A 24,778-nucleotide genomic window follows, 5' to 3' on the forward strand; every position below is an offset into this window, starting at 1 on the left:
ATAAATCTGTTGATCCATTAGATATCTGGACTACTTTTTACATTTATCATTTTCAATTTTTTAAAAAGATGTTTAATTGGTCGTGGACTTTGAGAAGGATATCTAAAACAGAAACAAAAACACAGATAGCACACCCCGACGGTTTTATCATGATTTTTCTTAAATTTTTAATTAAGGCCATGGTTTTTAAAAATGAAAGCATTGATCCACTTACCTCAAGAATTGAAACTTAAAGTCAGGTTCACGATCTTGAAATAAGATCTACTAGCAAAATTGGTGTAAGGTAATAGTAAATGTGACAGATTTAAAATTTTAAGTAAACCTGATAAAAAATAATCTAATTATGTTTGTAATTGTGGTGATATATTACGATTAATCTATCAAATCTTATTATGATTATACCCATTCTTGATTGAGAATGTGTAAACATGACTTAAATTCACATACAGAACTAAAAATAAAAATATTGCATTAACGTACCGTCTATGAAGCGGAGACGGATGAACAAAATTTTTACATGTATTCCTCTTCTCAAAATAAGAGGTTTAAATCCTCGAATTCAATTAGTTGTACCAAAAAATAAACAAACATAGGAAAGATAGGATATAACGAATACAGAAAGTAAAATGAAGAGAGAGAATTCAAGTAGAATTAGAGTTGGGTTTTTTGGAGGAATAAACGAGTCGTGTGGAGCAGAGAGCACAGTAGAGTTGGGTTTGTTTTTTATGAGAAAGAAGGAAGAAGCAGAAGGAGCAACGGACATCCATATCCCAAGCAACGACTGGGCCGCCACAATATGGACACGCTGCTTTAATCCCTTTCTTTCCAATTACCTTCTCTTTGATTTCGAATATTGGAGCCAACCCCATGTTTCATAAAAACTCTCTTCCCCCTTTTCTTCTTGGCCCTCACCTTTCCAATTGCAATCGCAGTCGTTATATACTAACTCTTGACTTACAATTTGGGTGTTAATTCTAATTTGCACGAAACTTCCTGGAATTTTCTTGACGACTTTTTGAAGAGCTTCCTTGAAGTTTACTTCCCTAGAATGAGACGGCACCGTAGGATTTGCGTGTATTTAATAACAAATATTATTATTGTAAATTTATTTTATAACTTTTTAAGGAAGCTGCGTTTTAGTTTTCTATCTTTTTTAGATTTCTCTCTCCCTCTAATCTCTTCTTGATTCTTCCCTTCTATTTCCGAATCAAGCACTCATTTATGTATGGGAAAACTTAGGTGCAGTTCCTTCCCCACCCAATTAAAAGCTGCCGCATAATAATTTTTTAAAAAAGATTAAAAAAAATTATTTTTTCTTTGTGGATAGAAAGATAAAAAGCATATTACCTAGGTGCACTCACACCAATATATATCTCTACTACTTGATTAAAAAAATTATTTTTTTACTAAATCATTATTTTCAAATAAAGAAGAATATACCAATTTATTTAGAAAGAAAATAAAATGTCACTCTTTATTAAGGATAAATAATTGCAATAGACTTTTATCACTCTAATTATAGAAAATACTCATTGTTCCGAAAGATAATTTAGATAAAATAAGTATCATGAACCCAATTTCGAAATACGAGATAAAAAAGAAATAGAAGAAAATTTGATAATAAAATGGATAATTGACTAGTTTAAACAGATCTAGGATTTTCAAGGAATCCCACTCACGTCGTACACTCTTCTCCATCTCCCTCTTGTATTTCCCCCAATCCAGCTAAGGTGTTTGGTTTTAAGTATAATTTTAACAGCTTTTACCAAAAGATTAATCTACTTTTCTGAAAAATATTTCTATAGTCAATCCAAACCTACCTTAAAACACCTCACTACCAAACAATCCCTATAACTAAGGAAAACACTAACCACTAACATAGTTAATAACAAACTACTAATTGACTTAGTCAAAATTGATAAATATTCATTGATATCTAAAACTCCAAAAATTTAGGAACTAAATAAAAAAGAGAAATTAAATGAAATATTTGGGATCGTAACAATACGTGTTTCCATTTTTTTCAATTCTAATTTCCATAATATTGAATTGTATTCGGGGGTCAACAATTTTACGAGTTGACCTTTAAATATGCAATCACCTCCTAAGGGAAAAAAAAAAGGAAAGAAGAAAAAAACCTCTGCAATAGTTCTTTAGAAACATTTGTAATGAGTGTTAAAAGTTCAACAATGAACATTTTTTTAATGTAAGGGAAATACTCTGAACTTTGAATAAGCTGAAAATAACAAGAGTTAGTGCACATCAACCTCCTGGACTAAAAGTGCATTATTACCGAGTTTCTTACAGGAAAGGGTATGAACTTCAGTAGTCCCGTGGAAACTCATTGACTAACCCATGAAAATCTCATTGGCAAGCCAAGCCTTCACTCAGGATCGATTAAGAGCCTTGACAAATCGTAATAATATTAATGGGAAAAAGAAAGACTTCCCTGTGACTCATGGGGATGGCCCAGTAGGATTATGAGCCTCAATATCGACATGCCGAATGCCAGGAACGAGCGCCTGGATCTCTTTCTCTAGCCTATCAACTTCACTTCCTAAAGCAGTAACCACTTCTTCACCTGCAACAAGAATTTGTGATAGAAACATGTCAAGATCCCAATTTTATTAAATATTGAAGGTTCATTTCATGCATACCGTAGTTCGACATCATTTTGAGCAAAGTTGAATCATCCTCGCTCTTTGCAGCTTGACGAAACTGTATGATGTGGATGTAGTTCAGACATAGCAAACTACCATTGACCATGAATGCTTACAGAGTGAAGAACAATTAAAATGGATAACGTGATGGCGATTTCAAAATCACTTTTCTCTTTACAAGGAAAACTTGTCCAAACATTGACAGGCATTCTAATTGCCAGATTGAGTAATCAGTTCACAGAAATGATTTTCTAGTAACATTAAAGAAATATGGCTGAAGAATAATGCAACATGATTAAGCAGAATCCGATGTATATTTTCTTGGACAAGAGATCACATCCAGAAATCATATAGCAGTGGCTTACCTATGATTGAGTTTAAAAAATTAAATCAAACAAAAACAAACACTAGTGAGCATGCTGAAGATAAAGAGAGAGTATCAACCTCTCTAGCCCACTCTTCACGTCCAGTCCTACTTAGATAATTTTGCACCACTGTGACTCCATTGAAATCTGCTTCATATAGCCAGCTAAAATCAAAATATATTGATGATACATAATTTCATAAACTAGTTGAAATAGAATCGTTGGAGATAAAACTGACACTGCAAGGTTTCAGCATGTTGAAAAATATACAGTCGATTAAACTTTAGTTAAAATCAATCTACTTCATCCCACGACTAGAATACAACAAAACAGCTTTTGTCATTTGTAACAAATTATTGTCCGTAAATTCTGATCTTTGAACAACATAAGTGATAACTGATAACAAAACGACATGATGGGCATCTATAGAAGTTGAAACAATTTACAGCTGATGTACGATGTCAAGAGCCACAAACCATATGAGGCATAAAATATACAGAAACAAGGCAATTCATAGGCATAACATATTTGATGAAAGTGGCCGACACTTGATTCATCTTTTAAGTTGACTAAAATTTATGAAAAAACCTAAGCATTAGAGAATCTATGCAACATTGTTGGAGTATTGAAGAAAAAATTGGAGGGAAAAAATATAAGTAAAAAAAAAAAAACCCCACCTATTTCTGCCTTGAATCTATAAAATCCTGGTCCAATTACCTCGCTTTTGCAATCATATAAAGCATCAACAACCTAGATAAGAAGACTTTAAAATTTGAACTCACGAAAAATAAAATTACAGCAAAGATCCAAAGAGAGATTTATCAAGCATAATTATACTGGATCATTCTTTAAGAATTGGAGAACTTTCTGCATATCATTTTCATCCATTGCTCTACCGATCAAAGCATGCCGATTACGTTGGATGAGGAATATGGCCACCTGTAAATAAAATTTAATAACTCTTAGACTACTATATTGTTTATTATTCATGTAGCTTTTAGCTCGGCCCTTTTTCAATATTCTTGTGCTTGTTGACATTGTAAACTACAGAGAAAACAATGGTATTCCAACGGTTATTAATCTACAGTATAATACATCTCCTTTGCCACTCCATTAGTGGCCTGGCTTTGTTCTAAAATCTGTCTCTGCCGCCACTTCACTATCACTGATATGTATTATGGAACATGTTATAAGAGAGTTTGGTTGTGGCTATTCTTATGATTCCAAGAGTTAGCTGGTGGGTATTCAAAGCAAAAGCCAGCTAGGGCTGGACTCCTTTTGAGAGGTCAGTTTTTTGTATTGCATTTCTTTTCATTATTTTCAACAAAAGCTTTCTTTTCACGATCAATCATATTTTTTTTATGAGACTTCACAATCAATCATATATCTGCCACGGAATAAAATTTTTGGAAGGAAACCTTAGATACTTTTAGTATGATAGTAAAGATCATATAAGCACAACTATGTGAGAGTATGCAGGTGCAAACATCCTAAGGAAGACCTAGTACATACGAAGGTATTGAATTTACTTTTACCAAATAAATAAGTCCATGTTTCAAATTTTCCGTGACTAAAATTTGAGGCTATACATTTATTTAACAAAATTAAGCTAGCCTATATGTTTAGTTTAGTCACATAAACAAACTAAAAGAACACATCGAAACAGAAGATAATCAATAAGTCTTCTTTTCAAATAAATTCAAGGGAAAGAATCAACTTATACCACTAAACTTCAAGGGTTGTATCGATTAAAGCCATGAACTAATAATTGTATCAATTTAAATCCTGAACTTTCGTAAGTGTATCAATTTATTCTCCCTATTACATTCCATTTGGATAAACATTGAGTGAGACTTGTGATTTTATCAATTACCCCTAAACTTTCATAAGTTGATCAATTTGGAGTCTCAATTAGGAACCTTAGGACTCGAAACAAAGCCCTTTTAGCCAAATGATTGTGGCGCTTTTTCTCTTAGCCCAATTCCCTGTGGCCTAGGGTTATTGCTAGTAAACATGGCACCATCCTTTCGAATGGCTAGCTAAAGGGATTAATGACACTTACTGGAATCTTTGGAAAGATATTGCGAAATAGCTCCCTGCTTTTGTTCCTTGGGTCCGTTGTGTGGTGGGGGAGGAGAGAGAGACATATTTCTGAGAAGATCACAGGGTGGGGGAGAGAGACCTCTTTGTGGTTCTTTCCCCGGTTGTATCATTTGTCTTCTCCTAAAAATCATTTTGTGACAGATTTTCTCGTTTGGACAGGGAGCGGGCTCTTTCTCCTTGGGGTTTCGTCGTGCTCTATCCGATAGAGAAACGATAGATGTGGTTGCCCTCCTTTCTATTCTTGAGAGTCAACACTTTTGCCTTGGGAGGAGAGACGTGAGAGTCTGGAGCCTTAATTCCTTGGTAGGGTTCTCGTGTAAATCCTTTTTTCACTATTTGGTTAACCCTGCTCCTGTGGGTGAGTCTGTCTTCTCGTCGTTGTGGAGGATTAAGATTCCTAGAAAAGTGAGGTTCTTTACCTGGCAGGTTCTCCATGGCCGTATTAGTATGCTGGATGGGCTTGTTAGGAAGATGTCGTCGTTGGTTGGCCATTTTTGTTGCATTCTTTGCAAGAAGGCGAAGGAAGACTTGGACCATATTCTTTGGCATTGCGAGTTTGCAAGCTTTGTCTGGGATTCTTTTTTCCAAACGTTTGGTATGATGTGTGCTCGTCGATGAGACATTAGAGATATGATCAAGGAAACCATCCTCAATCCGCCGTCTAGGGAGAGAGGCCGTTTTTTCTAGTTGGCTAGTGTTTGTGCTATTATTTGGGTGTTGTGGGATGAGAGGAATAGAAGGGTGTTTAAGGGAGTTGAGAGGGATACTAGAGATTCGTGGTCTCTTATTCGTTTTCACGTTTCTCATCAGGCTTCAATTTCTACTTTATAATTATCCTATGAGCTTGATCTTGTATAGCTGGAGTCCCTTCTTATAGAGGAATTCTCCTTTTTTGTGGGCTTGTTTTTTTTGTATGCCTGTGTATTCTTTCATTTTTTCTCAATGAAAGTTGTTCTCATTAAAAAAAAATAGGTTTTCCTTTAAAAAGTTTCCATGCATCAATTCCAATTGCCTATTTTGTTAATCCAATATCTGAAGAAATCTAAACACGTGTAAGAATTGATACGTCGGCGATTTTTTTCAAAGGCAATCTTAATAGATGGTTTAAATTGATTCACGTGTGAAAATTTAGAAGTTTACTTGAAACAAGTACAAGTTCCACATGATATTTTTCGACTAAAATTTGAAAGACGGTGTAAATTGATACATTTACAAAAGTTCATGGTTTAAATTGGTATAATTATTATTTAGGGTTTTAATTACTGATATTTTTTCTAAATTTAATTGATAACACCTGACAAACAAGCCTCCAAATCCCAAAGGGAAATTCAAGGAGCACTTTGTAATCTAGGCAGGATGCCAGCATATTTTGAATATAAATAATCACTATGAAATGTCACTTTCAATAAAAAAAAATTGAGGAGAAAAAAAATTTATTTGCATATAGTTGCAGGCAAGAGACATACCATGCCAAGTAAGTTACCGACTACAATGGAACCAATGGGATCATAAATTGCATTCCCAGTGGTATTTACTGCAACAAGAGATGCAGCAGCAATGATAAGACCAGTGACCGCAGCACCATCCTGAACATTTTAGAAAACTGGATCAACAGAATGTTTATCATCTTTTTCTTTATAAGAAACCACGCTTTGATGGAGAAAAATAAAAGAATGTACAATAGCATACAAGAAATAACCGCCGAACAAAAACGGGAACCCACAAACTTAGAGAAAAGAATCTTTAACATTGATATATTCGGTATCATATAATACAGCACTGTAGTTCCGTGAATTAATCTACTTCATTGAAAAACATTAGAAGTTAAGAAATTCCACCGACTTAAAAACTATCTTAAACAACCAATAGACTAAAAGGTCAGAAAATAATCGATCATAATGGATGCAATTCTAAACCTTTGACCCTACAACTTTTCAGCAGGAAATGTTAAATTTAGCATCTAGAAAGTTATATCAATCACCAAACCAGAACTAGTAGTGCTGAAATGATGGAAAATGAATATTAAATCAATTATGTAAATGCACGCTCGCTCATGTCAAACAAGCTTAGATACTTCTGACATATCGTACTTCATTGATTTAATAACCTTAAGAATTTTTACCACATGAGTAGTCTAACATTTAGGGACAGTGTTCATCAATCCTCAGTATGTAATAGTCACTACCTCTGTCATAACTGCTACAGATGTGGGATCATGACCACGCCACACATAGTCTCTCAGTTTCATTCCCTCTGCGGCAGCACCTTTCTTGACAGCTTGTATGGCAACAACCAGGGAAGCACCTAAGCAGATAAAACTATTGTTGAGTAAAATCAAATTAGATCATATCCAATTATATATTAAGGGAAAGTTGTGGACTTTCATTTTAAAGAAGGATAAAATAAGACCTTCAATAATAAGCGAACCACCAATCACTAAGGCTGCATAATGTATATTGGCAGGAGGCTGAAGCAAAGAAAATTAAAAGGTAACATCCAGAGTTGCTACTAACAACAAAAGAGCCAAGTATCAAATAGGAAAAGAGAAAATTTGAGAGTAGCAACATTTGAAGCGAGATTCAAATTTCAATTGACCAGTTACCTGTGAAGTCCACAAATTTTGAATTCCATTAACAATGGTAGCACCAGAACCAAGACAAAAGATCCCAACAGCAGATATCAATGACCAAACAAACCTTTCCTTAGAGTATCCATAACTGTTCAATGACGAAGATATCTCAGATGTTTCCATTAATTTGATTTGTGATCATACGAAAACACAAAAACTAACAGCCCCAAACTATCAGGGGAGTTACTCCTAGTAAAAAAAACTAGCTGCATCCTTCTTTAAAAAAATATTAATTAATTAATTAAAAGGACTAAGTAAACTGAAATTTGAAAATATAATTGTAATACACCATACTTTTTCTGCATGACAGCATGAAAACCACTCGATTTGGTTATTAAAATAAGCTTGCAGCAAATCATAACAGCATGGAGCCAAGATCGTCTTTGAGAGAGGTGGAAAAAAAAAATACTCTCAAGGTATGTGAGCCAGTAGAAGACTTCGATAAATTTAATTTTTTAAAAAAAAATCTTATATAAAGTAAAAAGCAATATTGCTGTTTAAGTTGGAAAGTATGTACTACAAACAGGATAAAACTAAACAGCTGGAAATATTTATAAACTCACGGATGGAGAGCATCAGGGGCACGCCTTGAGCTACTCAGACCATAAGCAAGAAGTGCCTACAATGTTAAAATTAATTAGTTCCTCTGCGTTCAGTGATTAACAACTCAAGTTTAAATTAGATATAGAGAGATATATTTTGCTAGATAAATGGTTAAGATACCTGATTTGCAAAATCGGCAACAGAGTGCACAACTTCTGCCAACATGACATGACTTGATGTGGCAAACCAAACCCCAAATTTCAGAGAGAAAACAAGGAAATTGCACCATAAAGCAGTGGTAACTGCTCGTTGACTAGGATAAAAATATTATATAGGCCAAATGAACACAATAAGTCAATGAGGAGAAAATAATTTCCACTATGGGATAAGTGAAGAAAGCATAGTGACAGTGAAGATAATCCCCATTCCTGAGTAATTATAAGTTAATTTCCTTTTTCACGTGCCTTCTATTCTATATCTCTTCTTGAGGATTGTTTTCACCAAAAGTACACATATTTACGTGCAGTGCTACCTATAAGATCATATATTTTGAAAAATAAACTGAAAAGATTATATTCATCCTAATTTAACAACTTAAATGGAAATTTCTGCAGTATTACCAGCTCATTCCAAATTAAGATTTCATATGTTGAAATATAATGAATCTTAGCTGCCTGATTTAGTGTTTGAGTGTAAAGATGCTGAGTCTTAAAGAACAAATTGAACATATTACATTTCCCTAACCAAACCAGTCGAACTTTTTGGCGTATATACAATTGCACACTAGCTCAAAACTTCAAAACTGAATAAGACACCATCAGGCCGAGCACGGAAGTGAAATGATATAACAGCAACTGCTCGCCTTTACATTAGTTATAACAAAACTATGAAGAGAGAAGCGTCTTAATGTATATGTATTTCATAATTAAATAACTACATGACGTTCAAGGGAACTGTGCAAGAAAAAGATCCACTACCTATGATAATCATTGAATTCAATTCTCTGCACAGGCTTAGCTCTAGTGAAGAAACCTGCAAAAGTTACAAACCCAGTTTTAAAAAAGGAAAAAATAATTAAGTGAGCACAAGAATAAATATATCTCCGTTCCGAGCAAAAAGAATAAAGAGCTTAAAACCAAAAGAGAAATGCGAATTCCAAAAAGAACATACCGCGATGGAAAGCGTAATGATGGTTAAGAAGAGGACGAGCGCGATTGGAGTCCAATGAAATCAAGCCTAACAAAACGGAGCGTCTCGAACAACTGGAAAGAGACGAAAGCCTCCGCGACTGAAAGTGGGTTCCGATAAGAGGAATGCGGTGACCATCACATTCTGGTTGTTGCTGCTGATGATGCTGTGGTGTTTTGGAGTCAAATAAAGAAGGCGGCGAGGAAGTGCAGAGAAAACGGAATGAGAAGGAAGAAGAACGGTGAGAGTGGTGGAGACCAAGACGTTGCAAGAAGTAGGATGTTCGCATCAAAACGATTGTGCAAGGGTTGCTTTTCGCTATGTCCTGATTCTTTATTATCACAGCAGCAATCTCACGATTCCATTACAACATACCAATTACCAAATCATGTTCTCGCATTCAATCGAACACGCAGAGAAGATGGCCCGCGCCGGCGGGGGATTTGAAAAACAGCGACGAACCAGAAGAGTTCAGTGACGAAATCGAGGGCCTAAAATTTACATAATTCGCAGCAATTGCTACGAAATAAACCGGTAAAATACCATGGTGATGAGCTATGTCTATGTGTATTGCTTGTCTTTGTACAAAAGAAAAGGCTGTGTGTAATGTAATTATTTGATAGTATAATTTCAGTCTTCCTTTTTCCTTTTTCAAACATAACTAAGTAAATAAAGAATTATTACATCATATCTTCGCTGGCAATTTGAATCGGAAAAAAAAGAAAAAAACTTGCTTACATATAGTTGGCGAATAAAAATGTGTCATATCATAAATATATATATTTTTTTTAAAAAAAATAAATTGCTTTTTAAGTGCAATATAAGTTGTCCCTAGTCATTGTCCATTTAATTTTACTAAAACACGTCATAAAATACAATTTTGCAAGTTTGAAATTGATGTCTACTTGATGTAAATGAATTGATTGTTGAATGATTAAGTGTACGGGGATGAATGGAAAAAATTTAATAATACAATATTATTTTTTGTGTTAATTCTCCCTTCCCTCCCCTTTACATGATTCTTCCTTTCTTCCACAATCACTCACTCAAACATGTTTTTAACGATCAATTTTGGATGATTTCTAATGATTAAAGATATATTTGATGATTTTTAAAAGAAATAGTTACATCAATTATTTTAATAGCTACAACAATCTCAAACTAAATCTTAATTAATCATATAAATCAAATTGAAACTTAAAAAACTAAAAATTAAAAACTATTTTTTTTTCAAACGTTACATTATAGGCAAATTGTGAAAACTACCCCTAAAGTACGATCGTAGTTGCAATATCCTCCAACTTTCAGTTGCTTTCGGACTTATAAAAATGTTAAAATTTGACACTCAAACTTATAATAGAAGTAAAAATTGAACTCCCAATTGATAGAAATTAAACTCTCAAACTTATATAATTGCTACTATTATTATAGTTTCTACAAATTTGTGGGTTCAATTTTAACAGTTATATAAATTTAAGGGATCAATTTTTAAAATTAAAAGTTTGTGGTTATAATTACAAACTACTTTAAAGAATTGTTGTAATTTATCCTAAAATTAAAAACAAGAAGTAATAAACCCACATCAATTTTGATTCCAACAATAAGAGCACCAAGTTAGAAATTTTATTATAATTAAATGTAGAAAAAGAAAGTGAATGGAGGTGATGCACAGCCAGCAGACCCCAAACCCAAGTCAAGAGAAGCTCAAAGGAAAAGGGTAGGTCAGGACCTTGAGATGTTTTCTTAATACAACAACTACAGGGTGGAGGTGGAAAATTGAACCTCCGACCTCTAAAACGAAAGATTAGCCAATTACGTTGAGCTAAATTCATTTTGGGGACCTTTGAGTTTCTCCACATGAAAATAAAAAAGAAAATTGGGATTTTTTTTAATTGACAAGAAAAGGAAAATCCCTCTGGTTTGTACTGAACAATCCATTTGTAATCGTCTGCATATCTGTTTCACATCACAGCAGTTTCTTACTTTGAATTGTGGCACCAATTGATCGTTACAGAGCTGCTGGTTTCTATTGGACACTACATATACATGTGCCCTCCACCATATCAACTGTTTGAAAATGGAATCCAAAGAGGAAGAAGAGCTTATAATTTTTTTCAAGCAAGTTAAACAAATATAAATATCTCCAGAGCCCAAAAAGAAAACGAAAACGAAAACAAAAACAAAACCCTTATCATGATTTATCTAAGTATTACATCTTACAAATAAATTCTGTCTAAACATATGGGAGCTGCATTATTCCCAGAAGCAACAACTGCCCTTCTCATCTCAATAACTATAATAATATTAGGATGCTCGAGGTTTTCAACTATAAAATCAACTCTACCAAGAATTAGAGTGCAATAAAACGGGTGATTCAATCAGACCGACCTTCCTTCCTGCCACGCAGCCTAAAGTATGGCTTGCGTTTCTCGTCTGATTTTTCAACATCTCCTCCCTCATTTCGGGTTACAATTCGTAGAGGGTGAGCTTCTGTGTTGAACACCCATTCATCCAGAGGAATGACTGAAGGTGGTGAAAAGAGAAGATAGATATATTTTAGAGTTTCTGCAAGGAAGAAACTTTGCATCATGTTGTCCTTCACACCTGTGTTCACCTGGAAATACCGGTCCAGGCACGTCATTCGGAGTTCATACAGATTAATGAGTAAAATAGTGACAGATATTTTAAAAGTTTCAAGAATGCTCACGTCTTTCAGCCCGACATAACCGGATTCAACCCGGGAATTCTTTTCGAATGCTTGAAATATATTCCAACCCCACTCTTTGTATGTCTTGTTGCCAGTCAGGCGCCAGAGGTAAAAGAGTGATTCTACTGTCTCTGGTCTCATTATATTCCAAGATGTTCCAACGCTCATATCCTAAAATTCCATATATAAATCAAATCAAGATTAAACCACAATTCTAAAAGAAACTGGTGAGAGATATTACATTAGCGGTTAATGATACATACCTCTCCGGAGTAGAAGAAATAGTTCTCTCCAGCCAACTTTGTAGGGGTTGTCTGGTAGAAATTATAGCACGTCCAAGCAAGCTAGACCATAAATAAAATCAAATGAAGAATTAATGACAATTCAAGAACCAACTCCAAACGTAAACAAACAGAGAGTTCAGAAGCCCACCTGTGCAGAAAGAACTTTTAAGATCAATCCCCCGTCATATAAATATAAATAAATTATCCAAATGCCCAAATTTACAAGTTCAAACACAACGCATTTCAACAAATTGGTTTATGTTTGTCTAAGGCAAACGATTGAGGAGCAAAACTGAAGAACTAAATGCGTAAAAAGTTCCCAAAGAGTGTCAAATTTTCAAAAACAAGCAGACCTCATCATTCCCTAAGGGGAAAAGGTCGAAACGTTTTACCTCTTCTGCAAGTGTTAAAAACTTCTTGGAATCTTCAGAATCATAACCTGATGATCCCAAAGCTAACATTCCTGGAGCAAAGCATGCAAGTTCATCCATCTGCAAGTCATAAAAATTGGGGAAAACAATTCATAATAGTTGATCTTCTTAACATAAATGAGAGAGAAATTAGCTGAGATTTTACCTTGTCACTGAGGGAAGATCCACTCTTCTCACAAATATAGGTGAAAGATGATGGCGTTGTCCTCCTAACCAAGCTGGAAAGGCCTTTCATTGACTTCTCCCACATTTCCCTAAATTCAAAATACCAACAAACAATTTTGTATATCAAATTCTCTGTCATATAAAAAGTTAGAATAAATTAAAACTATACCAATAAACACGTACATAGGAGTTATGCATTATGTCAAAGGACAAATTGCATATATTTCAGTCTCACACAAAATAATATGAAATCTAGCACAATCTAAAACTATTTGCAAATATGATACAATTTTAACTTCTATTAGTAACTATCACTAATTGAAGGCCTATCAGTCAATGACAGAGGTCTATCACTTATGGACCTATCATTGGCTAAAGTCTATCGATGATAGATCTATAATTGGTTGAAGCCTACCAGTAATAAATGTCTACCAATGATTGTTTACATGCTCGTTCGCTATTATGTTTGTTACTAGTATATCATGTCAATAAAATATAAATATGGTTATAAATATATTTTATTTTACATGATTAAATAGTAAATTCATTTTTTTAAAGGAAACATAACTTTTCATTGATATAATGAAATGAGATTAATGCTCAAAATACAAGGAAACGAAATATGGATATAAGTATACATATTTCGTTTCTTGCACCTTCATTTTCTTTTAGATTTATTATGGATATACATTATCAATAAAACAGAAATACATTTTCTTTTAGATTTATTATGGAAATACATTATCAATAAAACAGAAATACTATTTCAATATTTAACTTTTGTTTTTTTCTATCTTTGATTATTATCAAGTATATCACTAAAATACCTAAAAAAGGTATATCAATGACATTTGAAATTCATGTGTTATGAGGTCTATCATGTCAATTGTTTGATTTAAATGTCATGAGCTATTATGTATTTATCATATCAATAAATTATAAAAGATAAACTTGTGGTATTTAACTTTTGTTGTCTATTAGTAATTGTTTGCATGTTCATTTGTAATCAAATTTATCATTGATATATCATACCAATAAACAACAGATGTATATATATAATATTTACATTTGTAGTTAATCAATAATTATACATTCTCCTATACTATTAGATATGCGACATTTCACCTAGTTTTCATCTACCAAGGGTTATTTGTATTGCTTATTTGCTATATCTATTACCATATATATTTTATCAATAGGGGAAAATGGTATATTATTTTCAATATGTAATAGTTAGCATGCTTATTTGCTAATTGCTATAAATGCTATCGCCGGTGTATCACATCAATTGGATTAAAAATGGTATAATAAACTATATTTGACCATTTTTTATAATGATTGTTTTGCATGCTCATTTGGTCTATCAATAAAAAAAAAGGCATCACTAATGGGCATATTAATGATCTATCAAATACATAAGAAACATAAAAATGGTTGATAAGTGATAAACATCTATCAACGAAAAACATAGAAATGGTATAGAAATTGTCTATCAGTGATAGATTATATAAATGGTATATCAGTATAGATCCGAAAATTTAAAAAGTTATCATGTTTGCAAATTATTTATTTGTGTGGCATATTTGCAAATATGACAACCAATTTTGCTACCCATTACAATTATCCTTGTGTCTAACTCTAAAAAAAATACAATCATTTTTCTCCCAAATTTCATTACCTAAATTTCTTCACAGAAAAATATATCACTTTGAACTGTGAGATTATAAATGAAATGGCTTCTTACCGGTAATGCTTCACAGCTGAAGTTTTGTTTCCATGTATCCACACTTTGAGCAAGTATTCATAAAAGCTGCAATGAATCTTCGAGTTAAAGGATACCAGCGTAAAGTTAAGTGTGGTTTAAAAAATACTTCAAATGGAGGGGGATGAAACCTAGGAAAACAAAATGCTCAAAAAACATAATATAAAATCTCAATCTTGAATGATTGAATACCTGTCGCCCATGGCTCCAAAAGTTATAGTTGCATGTGAGCCTTTTCCTTCATTTGGATCAATGTATATGGGAAGGAGCCCATCATCGGGGAAATTTTTATTGAGCTGTGAGATAACATTCTCCACCTGACATGTCGTACACTAGACAGTCAATATTCTAGGAAGCCAATTGATGCACGGAATAACACTTAACAATCAAGTAAGGTGTAGGACAATGAATCAATCAAAGCCACAAATAGTGGAACATTAACTGCCTATGCTAGCAGTGGAGATCAATCTCCTCATGAGGTGTAGGACAATGCATCAATCAAAGCCACAAATAGTGGAACATTGACTGCCTATGCTAGCAGTGGAGATCAATCTCCTCATGTTGAATACAAACAGCAATTTCTATTAGCGCACTCATCAACAATTAAAAGTGTACATCATTGAGGAATACATTTCAGGACAAATAACACTTTCAACAATCGAATTGGTACACAGCATTAGAGTCACCATTCTATCTGCTCTGAGTCAGTTGCAGAGTGGACTGAGATAATGTTAGATCACAATAAGAAAACAATTAGAATTTGACCTTTTGCTGATACTTTGGATCTCCCGTCCTTTGTGATAGAGAAATGAACTCAAGCTGCTCAGTAGCAGCATCTGCAAGGATACTAAAACCCTAAGAAAAAAGAATTATCAGTTTAATTAAAAAAATATATGAGTAATAATAGTACAATATTTGAATTAGAAATGCTATCATTAAACATAATGGATTATAACTACGGAAGCTCATATATCAAACCATATAGCTAAAGAAAACTCCAGCTGGCATGATTGTACTTGACATTGAACAATGTACATCGGCTAGAAAATAGGACGGATAAAGGAAATTCACCAAAGGAGCATTCAAGAAAACAACTTCGAAGACAAATATCATGATCAATTGTGGAATTTTTTCTTTTCTTTTTTTTTTTTTTAAAGGAAACATAACTTTTCATTGATAAAATGAAAAGAAATTAATACTCAAAGATACAATGATCTTCAAGAGGATAGAAAAAATGTGAAAGAAAAACAAAGGAGAGAGAAAAAAACTATTGAGATACAAAGGGGAGAAGACATAAAAAATAAACTCTTTTTTAAAAAAAGGAAACAAGTCGTTTTATTCATATAATTAAATGAGACTAATGCTCAAAGTACAAGAGATATGTACAATGAGCATAAAGCATAAAATCTATGGATCAGGAGGCGCACCCGGACATCTCAACTAGTTTAACACCCCCTTAGCACCCTCACCATGTCCTACCAACTACGATACCGAAATAGTTGTTACAGTGAAACAATAAAGATACAAAAAGACAGCTATCAACCAAAGCTTCTACAACAGAATATCCAAAAAGAAGAACAAACATCCTAAAACAAGAACACACTATGCTGTAATTCTGAGTCCAAAGACTTCAAACTTTTTGTCAATCTTCTTGTATCAAGGCCCTCCAGTGAAATAGTTGTTACAGTGAAACAATAAAGATACAAAAAGACAGCTATCAACCAAAGCTTCTACAACAGAATATCCAAAAAGAAGAACAAACATCCTAAAACAAGAACACACTATGCTGTAATTCTGAGTCCAAAGACTTCAAACTTTTTGTCAATCTTCTTGTATCAAGGCCCTCCAGTTTAAGCTTATTTGTTGTAATGAGTAAGCTGCAAAGGTTTTAGAAAGAGAGCACCAGAGTGATGCATTAAGCCTAGCTGCCTCAAAACGAGCAAACCAAGGAGTTTCCTTGTTTTAGAACACTCTTTGGTTTCTTTCAAACCAAATTTCAACGAGCAAAGCTTTTACTGTGTTAATCCACAACAGATTTGGCATTTTCTTAAATGTTGGCCCTATAAGAATCTGCTGCACATTATTCTTGAATTCAATATAAAAAACCCAACAAATATAAAGCATTCAAATAGAGAACTCCAACAATTCTTGGCATAGGCACAATCAAAGAATAAATGATGTAGATCTTCCCCATCTGCTTTGCATAATACACACCAATTATGAGATACACCGTGAGAAAACAGCTTTTGTTGCAAAATAGAAGAACAATTAAGTGTCCCAAACAGCATGATCCAAACTGTAATACTCACCCTCCGAGGGCACTTGGACTTCCATAAAGCTTTCAGTAAGCAATTATCAAGAGGGGAGGCCAAAGATAGATGTTTGACCAATGATTTTACAAAGAAAGAACCAGTAGCTTCAAGAGACCAAGAACGTGAATCTTGGCAATCCTTTACCTCTTTTTTGGAAACAGCAATCAACAAATTTTGAAATTCCATAATCTCTTCATCTTTTAAAAGTCTTCTGAAAGTGATAGACCAAGAAGAAGTGTGATGATCCCAATGGTTCAAAACCGATCCATTTGGGTTGAGGGCTATTCCAAACAGAGTCGGGAAACTGATCTTGAGTGGGATTCTGTCTAACCAGGAATCATGCCAGAAGGCTATTCGGTTGCCATTTCCTAATTTATACACTGCCAACGCTTCCACTTTCATCCATGATCTTGAAATACTTATAGTTATCCAACCGAAGTGTGCCAATCAGAAAAGACTTCTTCCATGAATACTTTTAACAACTTGACTCCAACGAGAAGTGTTCTCATTCATAAATCGCCAACCCCACTTAGTTAATAGTGCCAAATTTCTAGCCTTCAAACCTCCTAAAGCAAGGCCTCCGTCTTCTTGCTTTCTAGAGACAATCTCCCATTTCACCAAGTGATTTATCTTGCCTCCTTTATGTCCCTCTCAAAAGTAATTCCTTATAATTCTTTCTAAAATTGAGATCACCTTTTCTGGCATAAAAAAGAGGACATATAGTAAGTTGGTAGATTAGAGAGAACTGACTTACAAAGCGTTGCTCTTCCACCTCTTGACAAATTATATCTTATCCAATTTGGTCTGCAATTTATCTATTACCGGCTGTCACAACTCCACCTTTTTTGGGTAGCCACCCAATGGAAGGCCAAGGTATAATAAAGGGAGGTGTTCGAGTTTGCAGTTCAGTCTTGAAGCTACTGCCAGCAACTTGTCTTCTTCAATATTGATTCCACAAAGGGCAGATTTTTCCCAATTAATTTTCTGACCGGAGCACCACTCAAAGATTGCAAGGGTGTTCCTAAGATTATCAATCGTTTCATCCTCATATTTACAAGACAACAAAGTATCATCTGCAAATTGAAGAACGGAAACATGAACTTTATCTTTTCCCACCAAAAACCCTTCTTTTTCCTTTTTTCATGAATTCTGGCAATTAAAGTACTTAGCACTTCTCTAACTAAGAGAAATAGAAAAGGAAATAGAAAAGGAGAGAGGGGGCCCCCTTGTCTAATTCCCCTTGTAGCAATTATTCTTCCTTTTGGTCTTCCATTAATGAATATGGAAAATCTTGGGTTAGAAATACAACCCATAATCCATGTAATCCATCAGGAGCGAAAGTTTTTCCCATGAAGAACTTTTTCAAGAAACTCTCAATCTACTCTATCGAAGGCTTTTTCTAGATCAAATTTTAGAATCCACCCTTTCTTCTTCTTGGATCTATAATCCTCCACTGCCTCGTTTGCTATAAGAACTGGGTCGAGAATTTGTCTCCCCTCAATGAATGCACTTTGTGTGGGGGCTATTATACTTGGCATGATCTTTTTAAGCCCTTCCACAAGAACTTTGGCTATTATCCTTCACAAAGACTGATGGGTCTAAAATTTGTCTCCTCTTGTAGCAATTATTCTTCCTCAAGAGTAGTTAAGCTGATGGGTCTAAAATCCTTCACAAAGACTGCATCCACCTTCTTTTGAATTAAGCAAATAAAGTTCTCCTTAACACATGAGTTAAGCTTCCCATTACTGTAAAACTCCTCAAATATGTCCATAAGACTGCCCTTTAGTAAATTCCAGAATTTAAGGATGAACTCCATGGTAAAGCCATCCGAACCAGGTGCTTTATTCTTTCCCAAAGCTTTGATTGCACTTTTAATTTCTGATGAACTAAATCTGGTCACCAACTGACTATTTTGCTCATTAGATACTCTTGGCCGATCCAAATTAAAGGGTATATAACGAATACTCAAACATTTTGAGTAAACAGTGGAGTAATAACCCAAAATAATTTCTTCAATTTCTCTGAATGATTTGGTTGGGATACCTTGATCGTTATTCAGCTCTGAAATTAAACTCTCTTTTTGGCTGCTAGGAAACGATGAAAGAATGTTGTATTTTCATCTCCCATATTTAGCCAATTTAACTTGCTCTTTTGTATGAGATTTCTTTCCTCTGACTGATATAGATTCATCAAATCTTCCTTCAAAGAAATTCTTACATCTTCTTCTACTGAGAACTCTTCATAGCATTCAGCTTGAAGGTCCCTTCTTTCAATAAAGATTCTTCATTAACTTTCTGGTTTTTCTCAAATTCTGCTACTACCTTTTTAGGGACTGTTTTAATCTTCTTGGTCTAGAAGAGAAAATGAAACCAGCCCACCCTTGCTGCTCCACCACTTCCAAAGATCTTTCAATCAACCGACAACACTCCTTGTTATTCAACCAGCTATTACAAAATCTAAATGGAGATGGTCCCCAATCAAAAGCCCCAACTTCAAACAAAAGAGGGAAGTGATCTGAAATAATACATGTTTGCCTTGATACTCTTGAATCCTCAAAGATCTCATCCCAATTATTAGAGATAAAGAATCTATCAATGAGAGATCTTGAAACCACTTCTCCTTCTCTTGACCACGTAAATCTACCATTGGAAAGAGGAAGTTCAAGCAAATTAGATTCTCTGATGAAATCGTTAAACTGCCTTGATTCTCTTGTTGCTCTACCCATTGGAAATCTCTCCTACCTTCTCCAGATACAATTAAAATCCCCACCAAGACTCCATGGATCTTCACATCTTTCAACTAAGGATGACAATTCTGTCCAAAGTCTTGTTCTTTCTCTATAATTGTTCGGACCATACACGTTTTTTTATCCAGCACACTTTCTTAAAACTCTTAAAACCTAACAAAACAGCTCCAAAAAGGAAAGCAAAACTAGAGAGCACATAAATTAAAAAGCCAAAGCCGATAGAAATCTGGTGAGCTGACGAGGTAAGAAGTCCAATAAGGCTTCTAAACTGTCGCTTCCAAGAATATAACTAGAGTGCTTGAGGGCAAGGATCAAAACTAGAGTGCAAGGATCAAATCACAAAACAAACCAACTTCTAAACTGTCGCTTCCAAGAATACAGCTACTAGCAGAAAAAACACAACTTCTTAGGGACAAAACAATAAGGCTTGAGGGCAAAACAAGAAATCCACAAAAAAAAGTTCAATTCCATGATCAATCGTGGAATTAAAAACTGACACCAGCACTCCGGAAGTAAACTGTCTAAATGAGAATGTCTGATGTTAAGAAGGAAAAAAGAATGACCAGGATTAAGCTTCAATCTATGACGAAATTCAATATAAATGGGAATTTCTTGGCCCAAGAGCATCCTCAACATGCAAGTTTAGGGGTAAAAGCCATCTCACTACCAGTACAAGGATATATAAGTAGCAACATATCATAGTTTAGGACCGGACATGGATGTGTTATCCCGACACATTGAATGCATTGGAAAACGAGAGAGAGAGAGAGAGAGTTACCCCGGTCCATGAAGGATTATGAGGTCTTCCATCAACCAAATTTATGAAGTTATAAGGGATTCCTGAAGGGGTATCCCATGCTGGAAGCAACCTATCTGCTATATCTCTAGCCTTGTCAAGAAAAATTTTGTCACCCGAGAGATCGTATGCACTGAGAAGTCCACCTACAACTCTGATCCAATCAAAAGAAAGCACTTAGGAGCAAACAAATTGTGGCTACATCTTTTTTTGAATTACTCATTAGGAGAACCAAAAAAGGCCATAAGTCTGGTGGTCTTCTACCAGTAACAAAGGCAACTAAAATCAATGATGCATTAAACCTTATTACGCAACCTTATGGTTGTCTCAAAAACGCTGGCATCATAATTCTTGTTGAAATCCAATGAGTTTGCAACCCACCTATAAAGTGAAGCAATATTTAAAGGCATCAGAATGGTATACATATTTTTCTGGACACAACACAAATACGCATAGGGCATTGACCAAACTAAAACATATGATACTATCGATCACCAAGTTGAATAGTATTAAATTTGGATCTTGACAAGGACTGCCATAATTAGCATAATTGTAGGTTTATATGCAATAGAGAAATTGAAACTAGAGATTAAAAAAATAGAAACTAGAATTTTCTTAGAGAGAGAGAGTAAGGGTGGGGGAGCACGGAAGAAAAAATGCGCTCGGAGTTTGCAGCAAAAAAACTCTAATAACATTTTGGTGCTCTTTTGGCTAACAGAAGGAACAAAACATCTAGAATATGTAACAGCGAGTCAATGAGTTAAATGCGTTAAGAAACGGGGAAAATAAAGATTCAAAACACTCACTCTTTAGCTCTTTGGAATTGCTCATTGAGACCCATAATATACAATGTATCAAGAGAATCTACTATCGTTGCTCCAAGACCACCAAAGCTATTAATCCCGCTTTTTGATTGTGGCTGGTCACACGCAAAATTAAGAGAAATGAGGAAAGAAAGATGTTACCCATTAAAATTGAATGCACAACCCGATAAAGTTGAAAATAAAAATAACAAAGGGAGACAAAAGAGCAATCATTCCCCCCCCCCAAAAAAAAAATGCAAATGTGCAATCAATCTGAAATTCAAAACTTCTGGTTAGTTAAAGTATGGATAATGACATCCTTGGTGCTACATCCGAACCAAATCACTTCATATTTACTAGCCACTATGGGAGAGAAATCAAGGAACACAATAGAATGAATTTGCAAGCCATGATCGGTTCATATACCTATTGGAAGTCATAAATTCCAAAGTCAACAATCAGTTTTCACCTCTATCTCATTATTTATATCTTTTCATACAACATAACAAGCACTCCAACTCTCGAACACATGCAGAATTATATTTTTTAGTTAAACATGTGGCATGGGGATTTGAACTTCTAAGTTTTTGGTCAAGGCTGGTGTCTTAACTAGATGAGCTATGCTCAGATTGCAAATCTCCGTTTTGATTTTCAAACTACTACATCGATGCATTACAAAGAAAATGTAGAATATTGCCAAGGGTCTAAAGATAACCCCACACATACAAATGCCTTAAGGTAAACACAAAGAAAGGGCATAATTGGGCTTTTTTATACCTCTGTTTCAGGACAAAAGGAAAAATAGAGGGAAAGAGCACAAGTGCGGAATTTTGACATTATTTATACATAAAACTTTGACTCTCAAACCAATTCATAGATGTTAACTGTTAACTTAAAATGAAATCAAACTTTGGCAAATGAAGAGATTATATTACGCAGAAGAAAACCCATCATACCTGCAGCTCATCTTGTCCCCAAGCATACTTCTCATAGGAACTCCAGGCATGAAGTGCTGCTTCTTTGACTTTCTCCCTTCGCTCAGCATCAATAGGATCATCAACCTCCTCCTCCTTGGCCTCCTCAATAACTCTGGCATTTGTATTCTGTGACTTATAGTTAACTTCTTCTACCTGACCATACAATTTTTATATAGGCATTTGCACTTATTAAGACCATAACTGAAATAAATTGAACGTAAGCAGCTTAGACTGGAATCAAGCAGGGATAGATACATCAAATCTCTTACCAGACTTTTCAATCGTACCACCTCAGAGTTTAACTTTGAAAGCTCATCCTACACAAGAGTAATGAATATCAAAAGCTGGCAAGGAACAATGCAGGAAAGAAAATACTCTCATACTGAAAGAACTACATTGAAAATTGTCCTAACATCAATGTCAGGGATTACCCCAAACTTCGAAACAGAATCAAGGTTTTGAATATACTATGTGGCAGCCCAAAACTAGACATTAACATCGATGAAAAATTCGATCTTTGTAACCAATTATATTCTTAAAAGGACGAATTGAACTTGATGCCACTGGATAGAGTATGACATGATCGCATCAACTTGCTTTTCAGATAAGTAGTGTGCCTATTTAGCTCGACCCAGATATCATTTCCAAAATGGATCCGTGGATAGAGAGTACAGCTAATCCGGACAAGATTGGTAATAAATCATAATAGCAAAGAACAATAACTAAGGACGGTTGTACATATAATACTAGTCACTCATGAGTAGGAAATGATACAAGTTGTTAAAAGGGAATTTTTTTTTTTTTTTTCTTTCTTTGAATGAGGAACAACACCCACCCCCCACCCCCGAGCCAGCAGGCAGTAACATCCATTTGATCGAGCAAATTCGTTCTTTAATTCGAAGACATGTAATTTTAAAACCCATCATTGGTAGCAATATAATGAGATAGTGGACAAACACGAGGAATTATCAGTTTCAACAACTTGGGTTGGGTGAGTTGCGACGTGGACTTGACTAACTGTCGTCGCGAGAGGAAAAAATAAGATACAGAGATTTGGAATTTTCTCGATAAATTCTACTCCACAAGTCGCCGTTTACCAGGAAATGAAGATAAGGAGGAGAGGACCCATTCAAACATTGACGTGCCAAATTCAGATGCTAAACTGGTAGCATTTTTCTCATATTCCACCGTCCTAAAGCATCAGGCAACCCAACTTAGAAGGCCCCTTCACAGAAATTCCTCATAAATCCCACAAAATTCAAAGCAACCAAACTAACATTTGCGCAAGTACTACGATTTGAAAATTAAGCGAGACTCAAAATTTAAACAGTACCTCATGTTCTCTGAGCAGAGTCTGCCGGTCCCAAACTAGTAAACTAGCACAAACGAATGCCACTAAAAGAAAAGCCAATCGTTTGGGTCTCTTCAGGTAATACGATGGGTGGCAATACCTCCATTTGCTCGTAGATGATCTGGTCCTAGCCATGGGATCTCAGAACAGGCTCCGGCGCGACAATCACCTTTCCCAGATTCAGTATCAGCAAATAATTTCCGACTCAGAGTCGAGTGATCTATCACAGAACACAACAGCGGGCAAGAAACAACATGATTTGTAGAGAGAAATGGGAGAGATTGACGCGTCTAGGGATGATAGAAATGATAGTAATAGAAAGGATCTCTTCGTAGATGCAGAGCCCGGCTATCCCAGTTGGGTGGAAGGTGCTTTTCTGAGTTTGGAAGAAAACCGGAAAACGGAAACGGAAGAGACGACGCTGAAGGATGGAATTAAACGAAGATCGCAGACACGAAAATGGGGATTTTCGGTAATGTAGAAAGAAAAATGTTGATTGTTTGTTTACAAAATTAAAGATGGGGAGAGAGGTTCTGATTTTCTTCACTGACCAGTAGGGTACCTTGACCAATAAGGGTTTGACACGTATTGAAAGGTGGTAAACGTGTATTACTGGTTAAACACCGTAATCTAAAATTCGAATAAATCCGAACTGAGCTTTTGTTTTATTTTGTCTCCTCAGTTGAGTTGGTAATTGATTTTTGGATGCAAAGTTTAGTTTATTTTAGTTATTTGATCTCATTTTTCTAAATGAAATTGATTTTGTATTTTATTTTAATATTTTTTATTTTCAATTAGATGAATATATATTTTTTTTAATTTTAAACACTAAAAAATGCTATTTTTTCATTTTTAGAACATAACAAATTTATACGAAGTAAATGTATACTAAATACAAATTTTAAATTTAATTTTTTAATATTCAATTACATAACATATACTTTTTAAATTCTTAA

The 24,778-nt window shown here is 34.7% G+C and overlaps 2 protein-coding genes across 3 annotated transcripts; both read right to left on the reverse strand.

Annotated features, from left to right (window-relative positions):
* Positions 1–452: 452 nt before the first annotated feature.
* Positions 453–10,128, reverse strand: LOC120086287 (Cation efflux family protein). 2 transcript variants are annotated; one of them, XM_039042847.2, is made up of 13 exons: positions 9,471–10,128; positions 9,278–9,332; positions 8,481–8,532; positions 8,321–8,376; positions 7,731–7,845; positions 7,538–7,595; positions 7,314–7,432; positions 6,595–6,714; positions 3,863–3,964; positions 3,703–3,775; positions 3,105–3,172; positions 2,658–2,718; positions 453–2,581 (listed from the first exon to the last, which is right to left on the reverse strand). In XM_039042847.2, the coding sequence occupies exons 1-13, from the start codon at positions 9,775–9,777 to the stop codon at positions 2,457–2,459; spliced, it is 1,311 nt and encodes a 436-aa protein (XP_038898775.1). In that variant the 5' UTR covers positions 9,778–10,128; the 3' UTR covers positions 453–2,456. The 2 variants fall into 2 exon arrangements, with proteins under 2 accessions (XP_038898775.1, XP_038898774.1); XM_039042846.2 differs by having other exon boundaries at positions 8,481–8,613.
* A 1,530-nt stretch (positions 10,129–11,658) lies between these two features.
* Positions 11,659–24,488, reverse strand: LOC120085580 (mannosyl-oligosaccharide 1,2-alpha-mannosidase MNS1). Its single transcript, XM_039041632.2, has 14 exons — positions 23,805–24,488; positions 22,741–22,788; positions 22,451–22,624; positions 21,498–21,610; positions 21,007–21,072; positions 20,674–20,845; positions 15,603–15,692; positions 15,030–15,154; positions 14,820–14,885; positions 13,056–13,164; positions 12,872–12,970; positions 12,459–12,539; positions 12,196–12,366; positions 11,659–12,102 (listed from the first exon to the last, which is right to left on the reverse strand). The coding sequence occupies exons 1-14, from the start codon at positions 23,955–23,957 to the stop codon at positions 11,863–11,865; spliced, it is 1,707 nt and encodes a 568-aa protein (XP_038897560.1). The 5' UTR covers positions 23,958–24,488; the 3' UTR covers positions 11,659–11,862.
* Between the last annotated feature and the right edge of the window lie 290 nt (positions 24,489–24,778).

This window comes from Benincasa hispida, chromosome 9, assembly GCF_027475165.1.
Source record: "Benincasa hispida cultivar pf3 chromosome 9, pf3_genome.v1.1, whole genome shotgun sequence".
Lineage (NCBI taxonomy): Eukaryota > Viridiplantae > Streptophyta > Magnoliopsida > Cucurbitales > Cucurbitaceae > Benincasa > Benincasa hispida.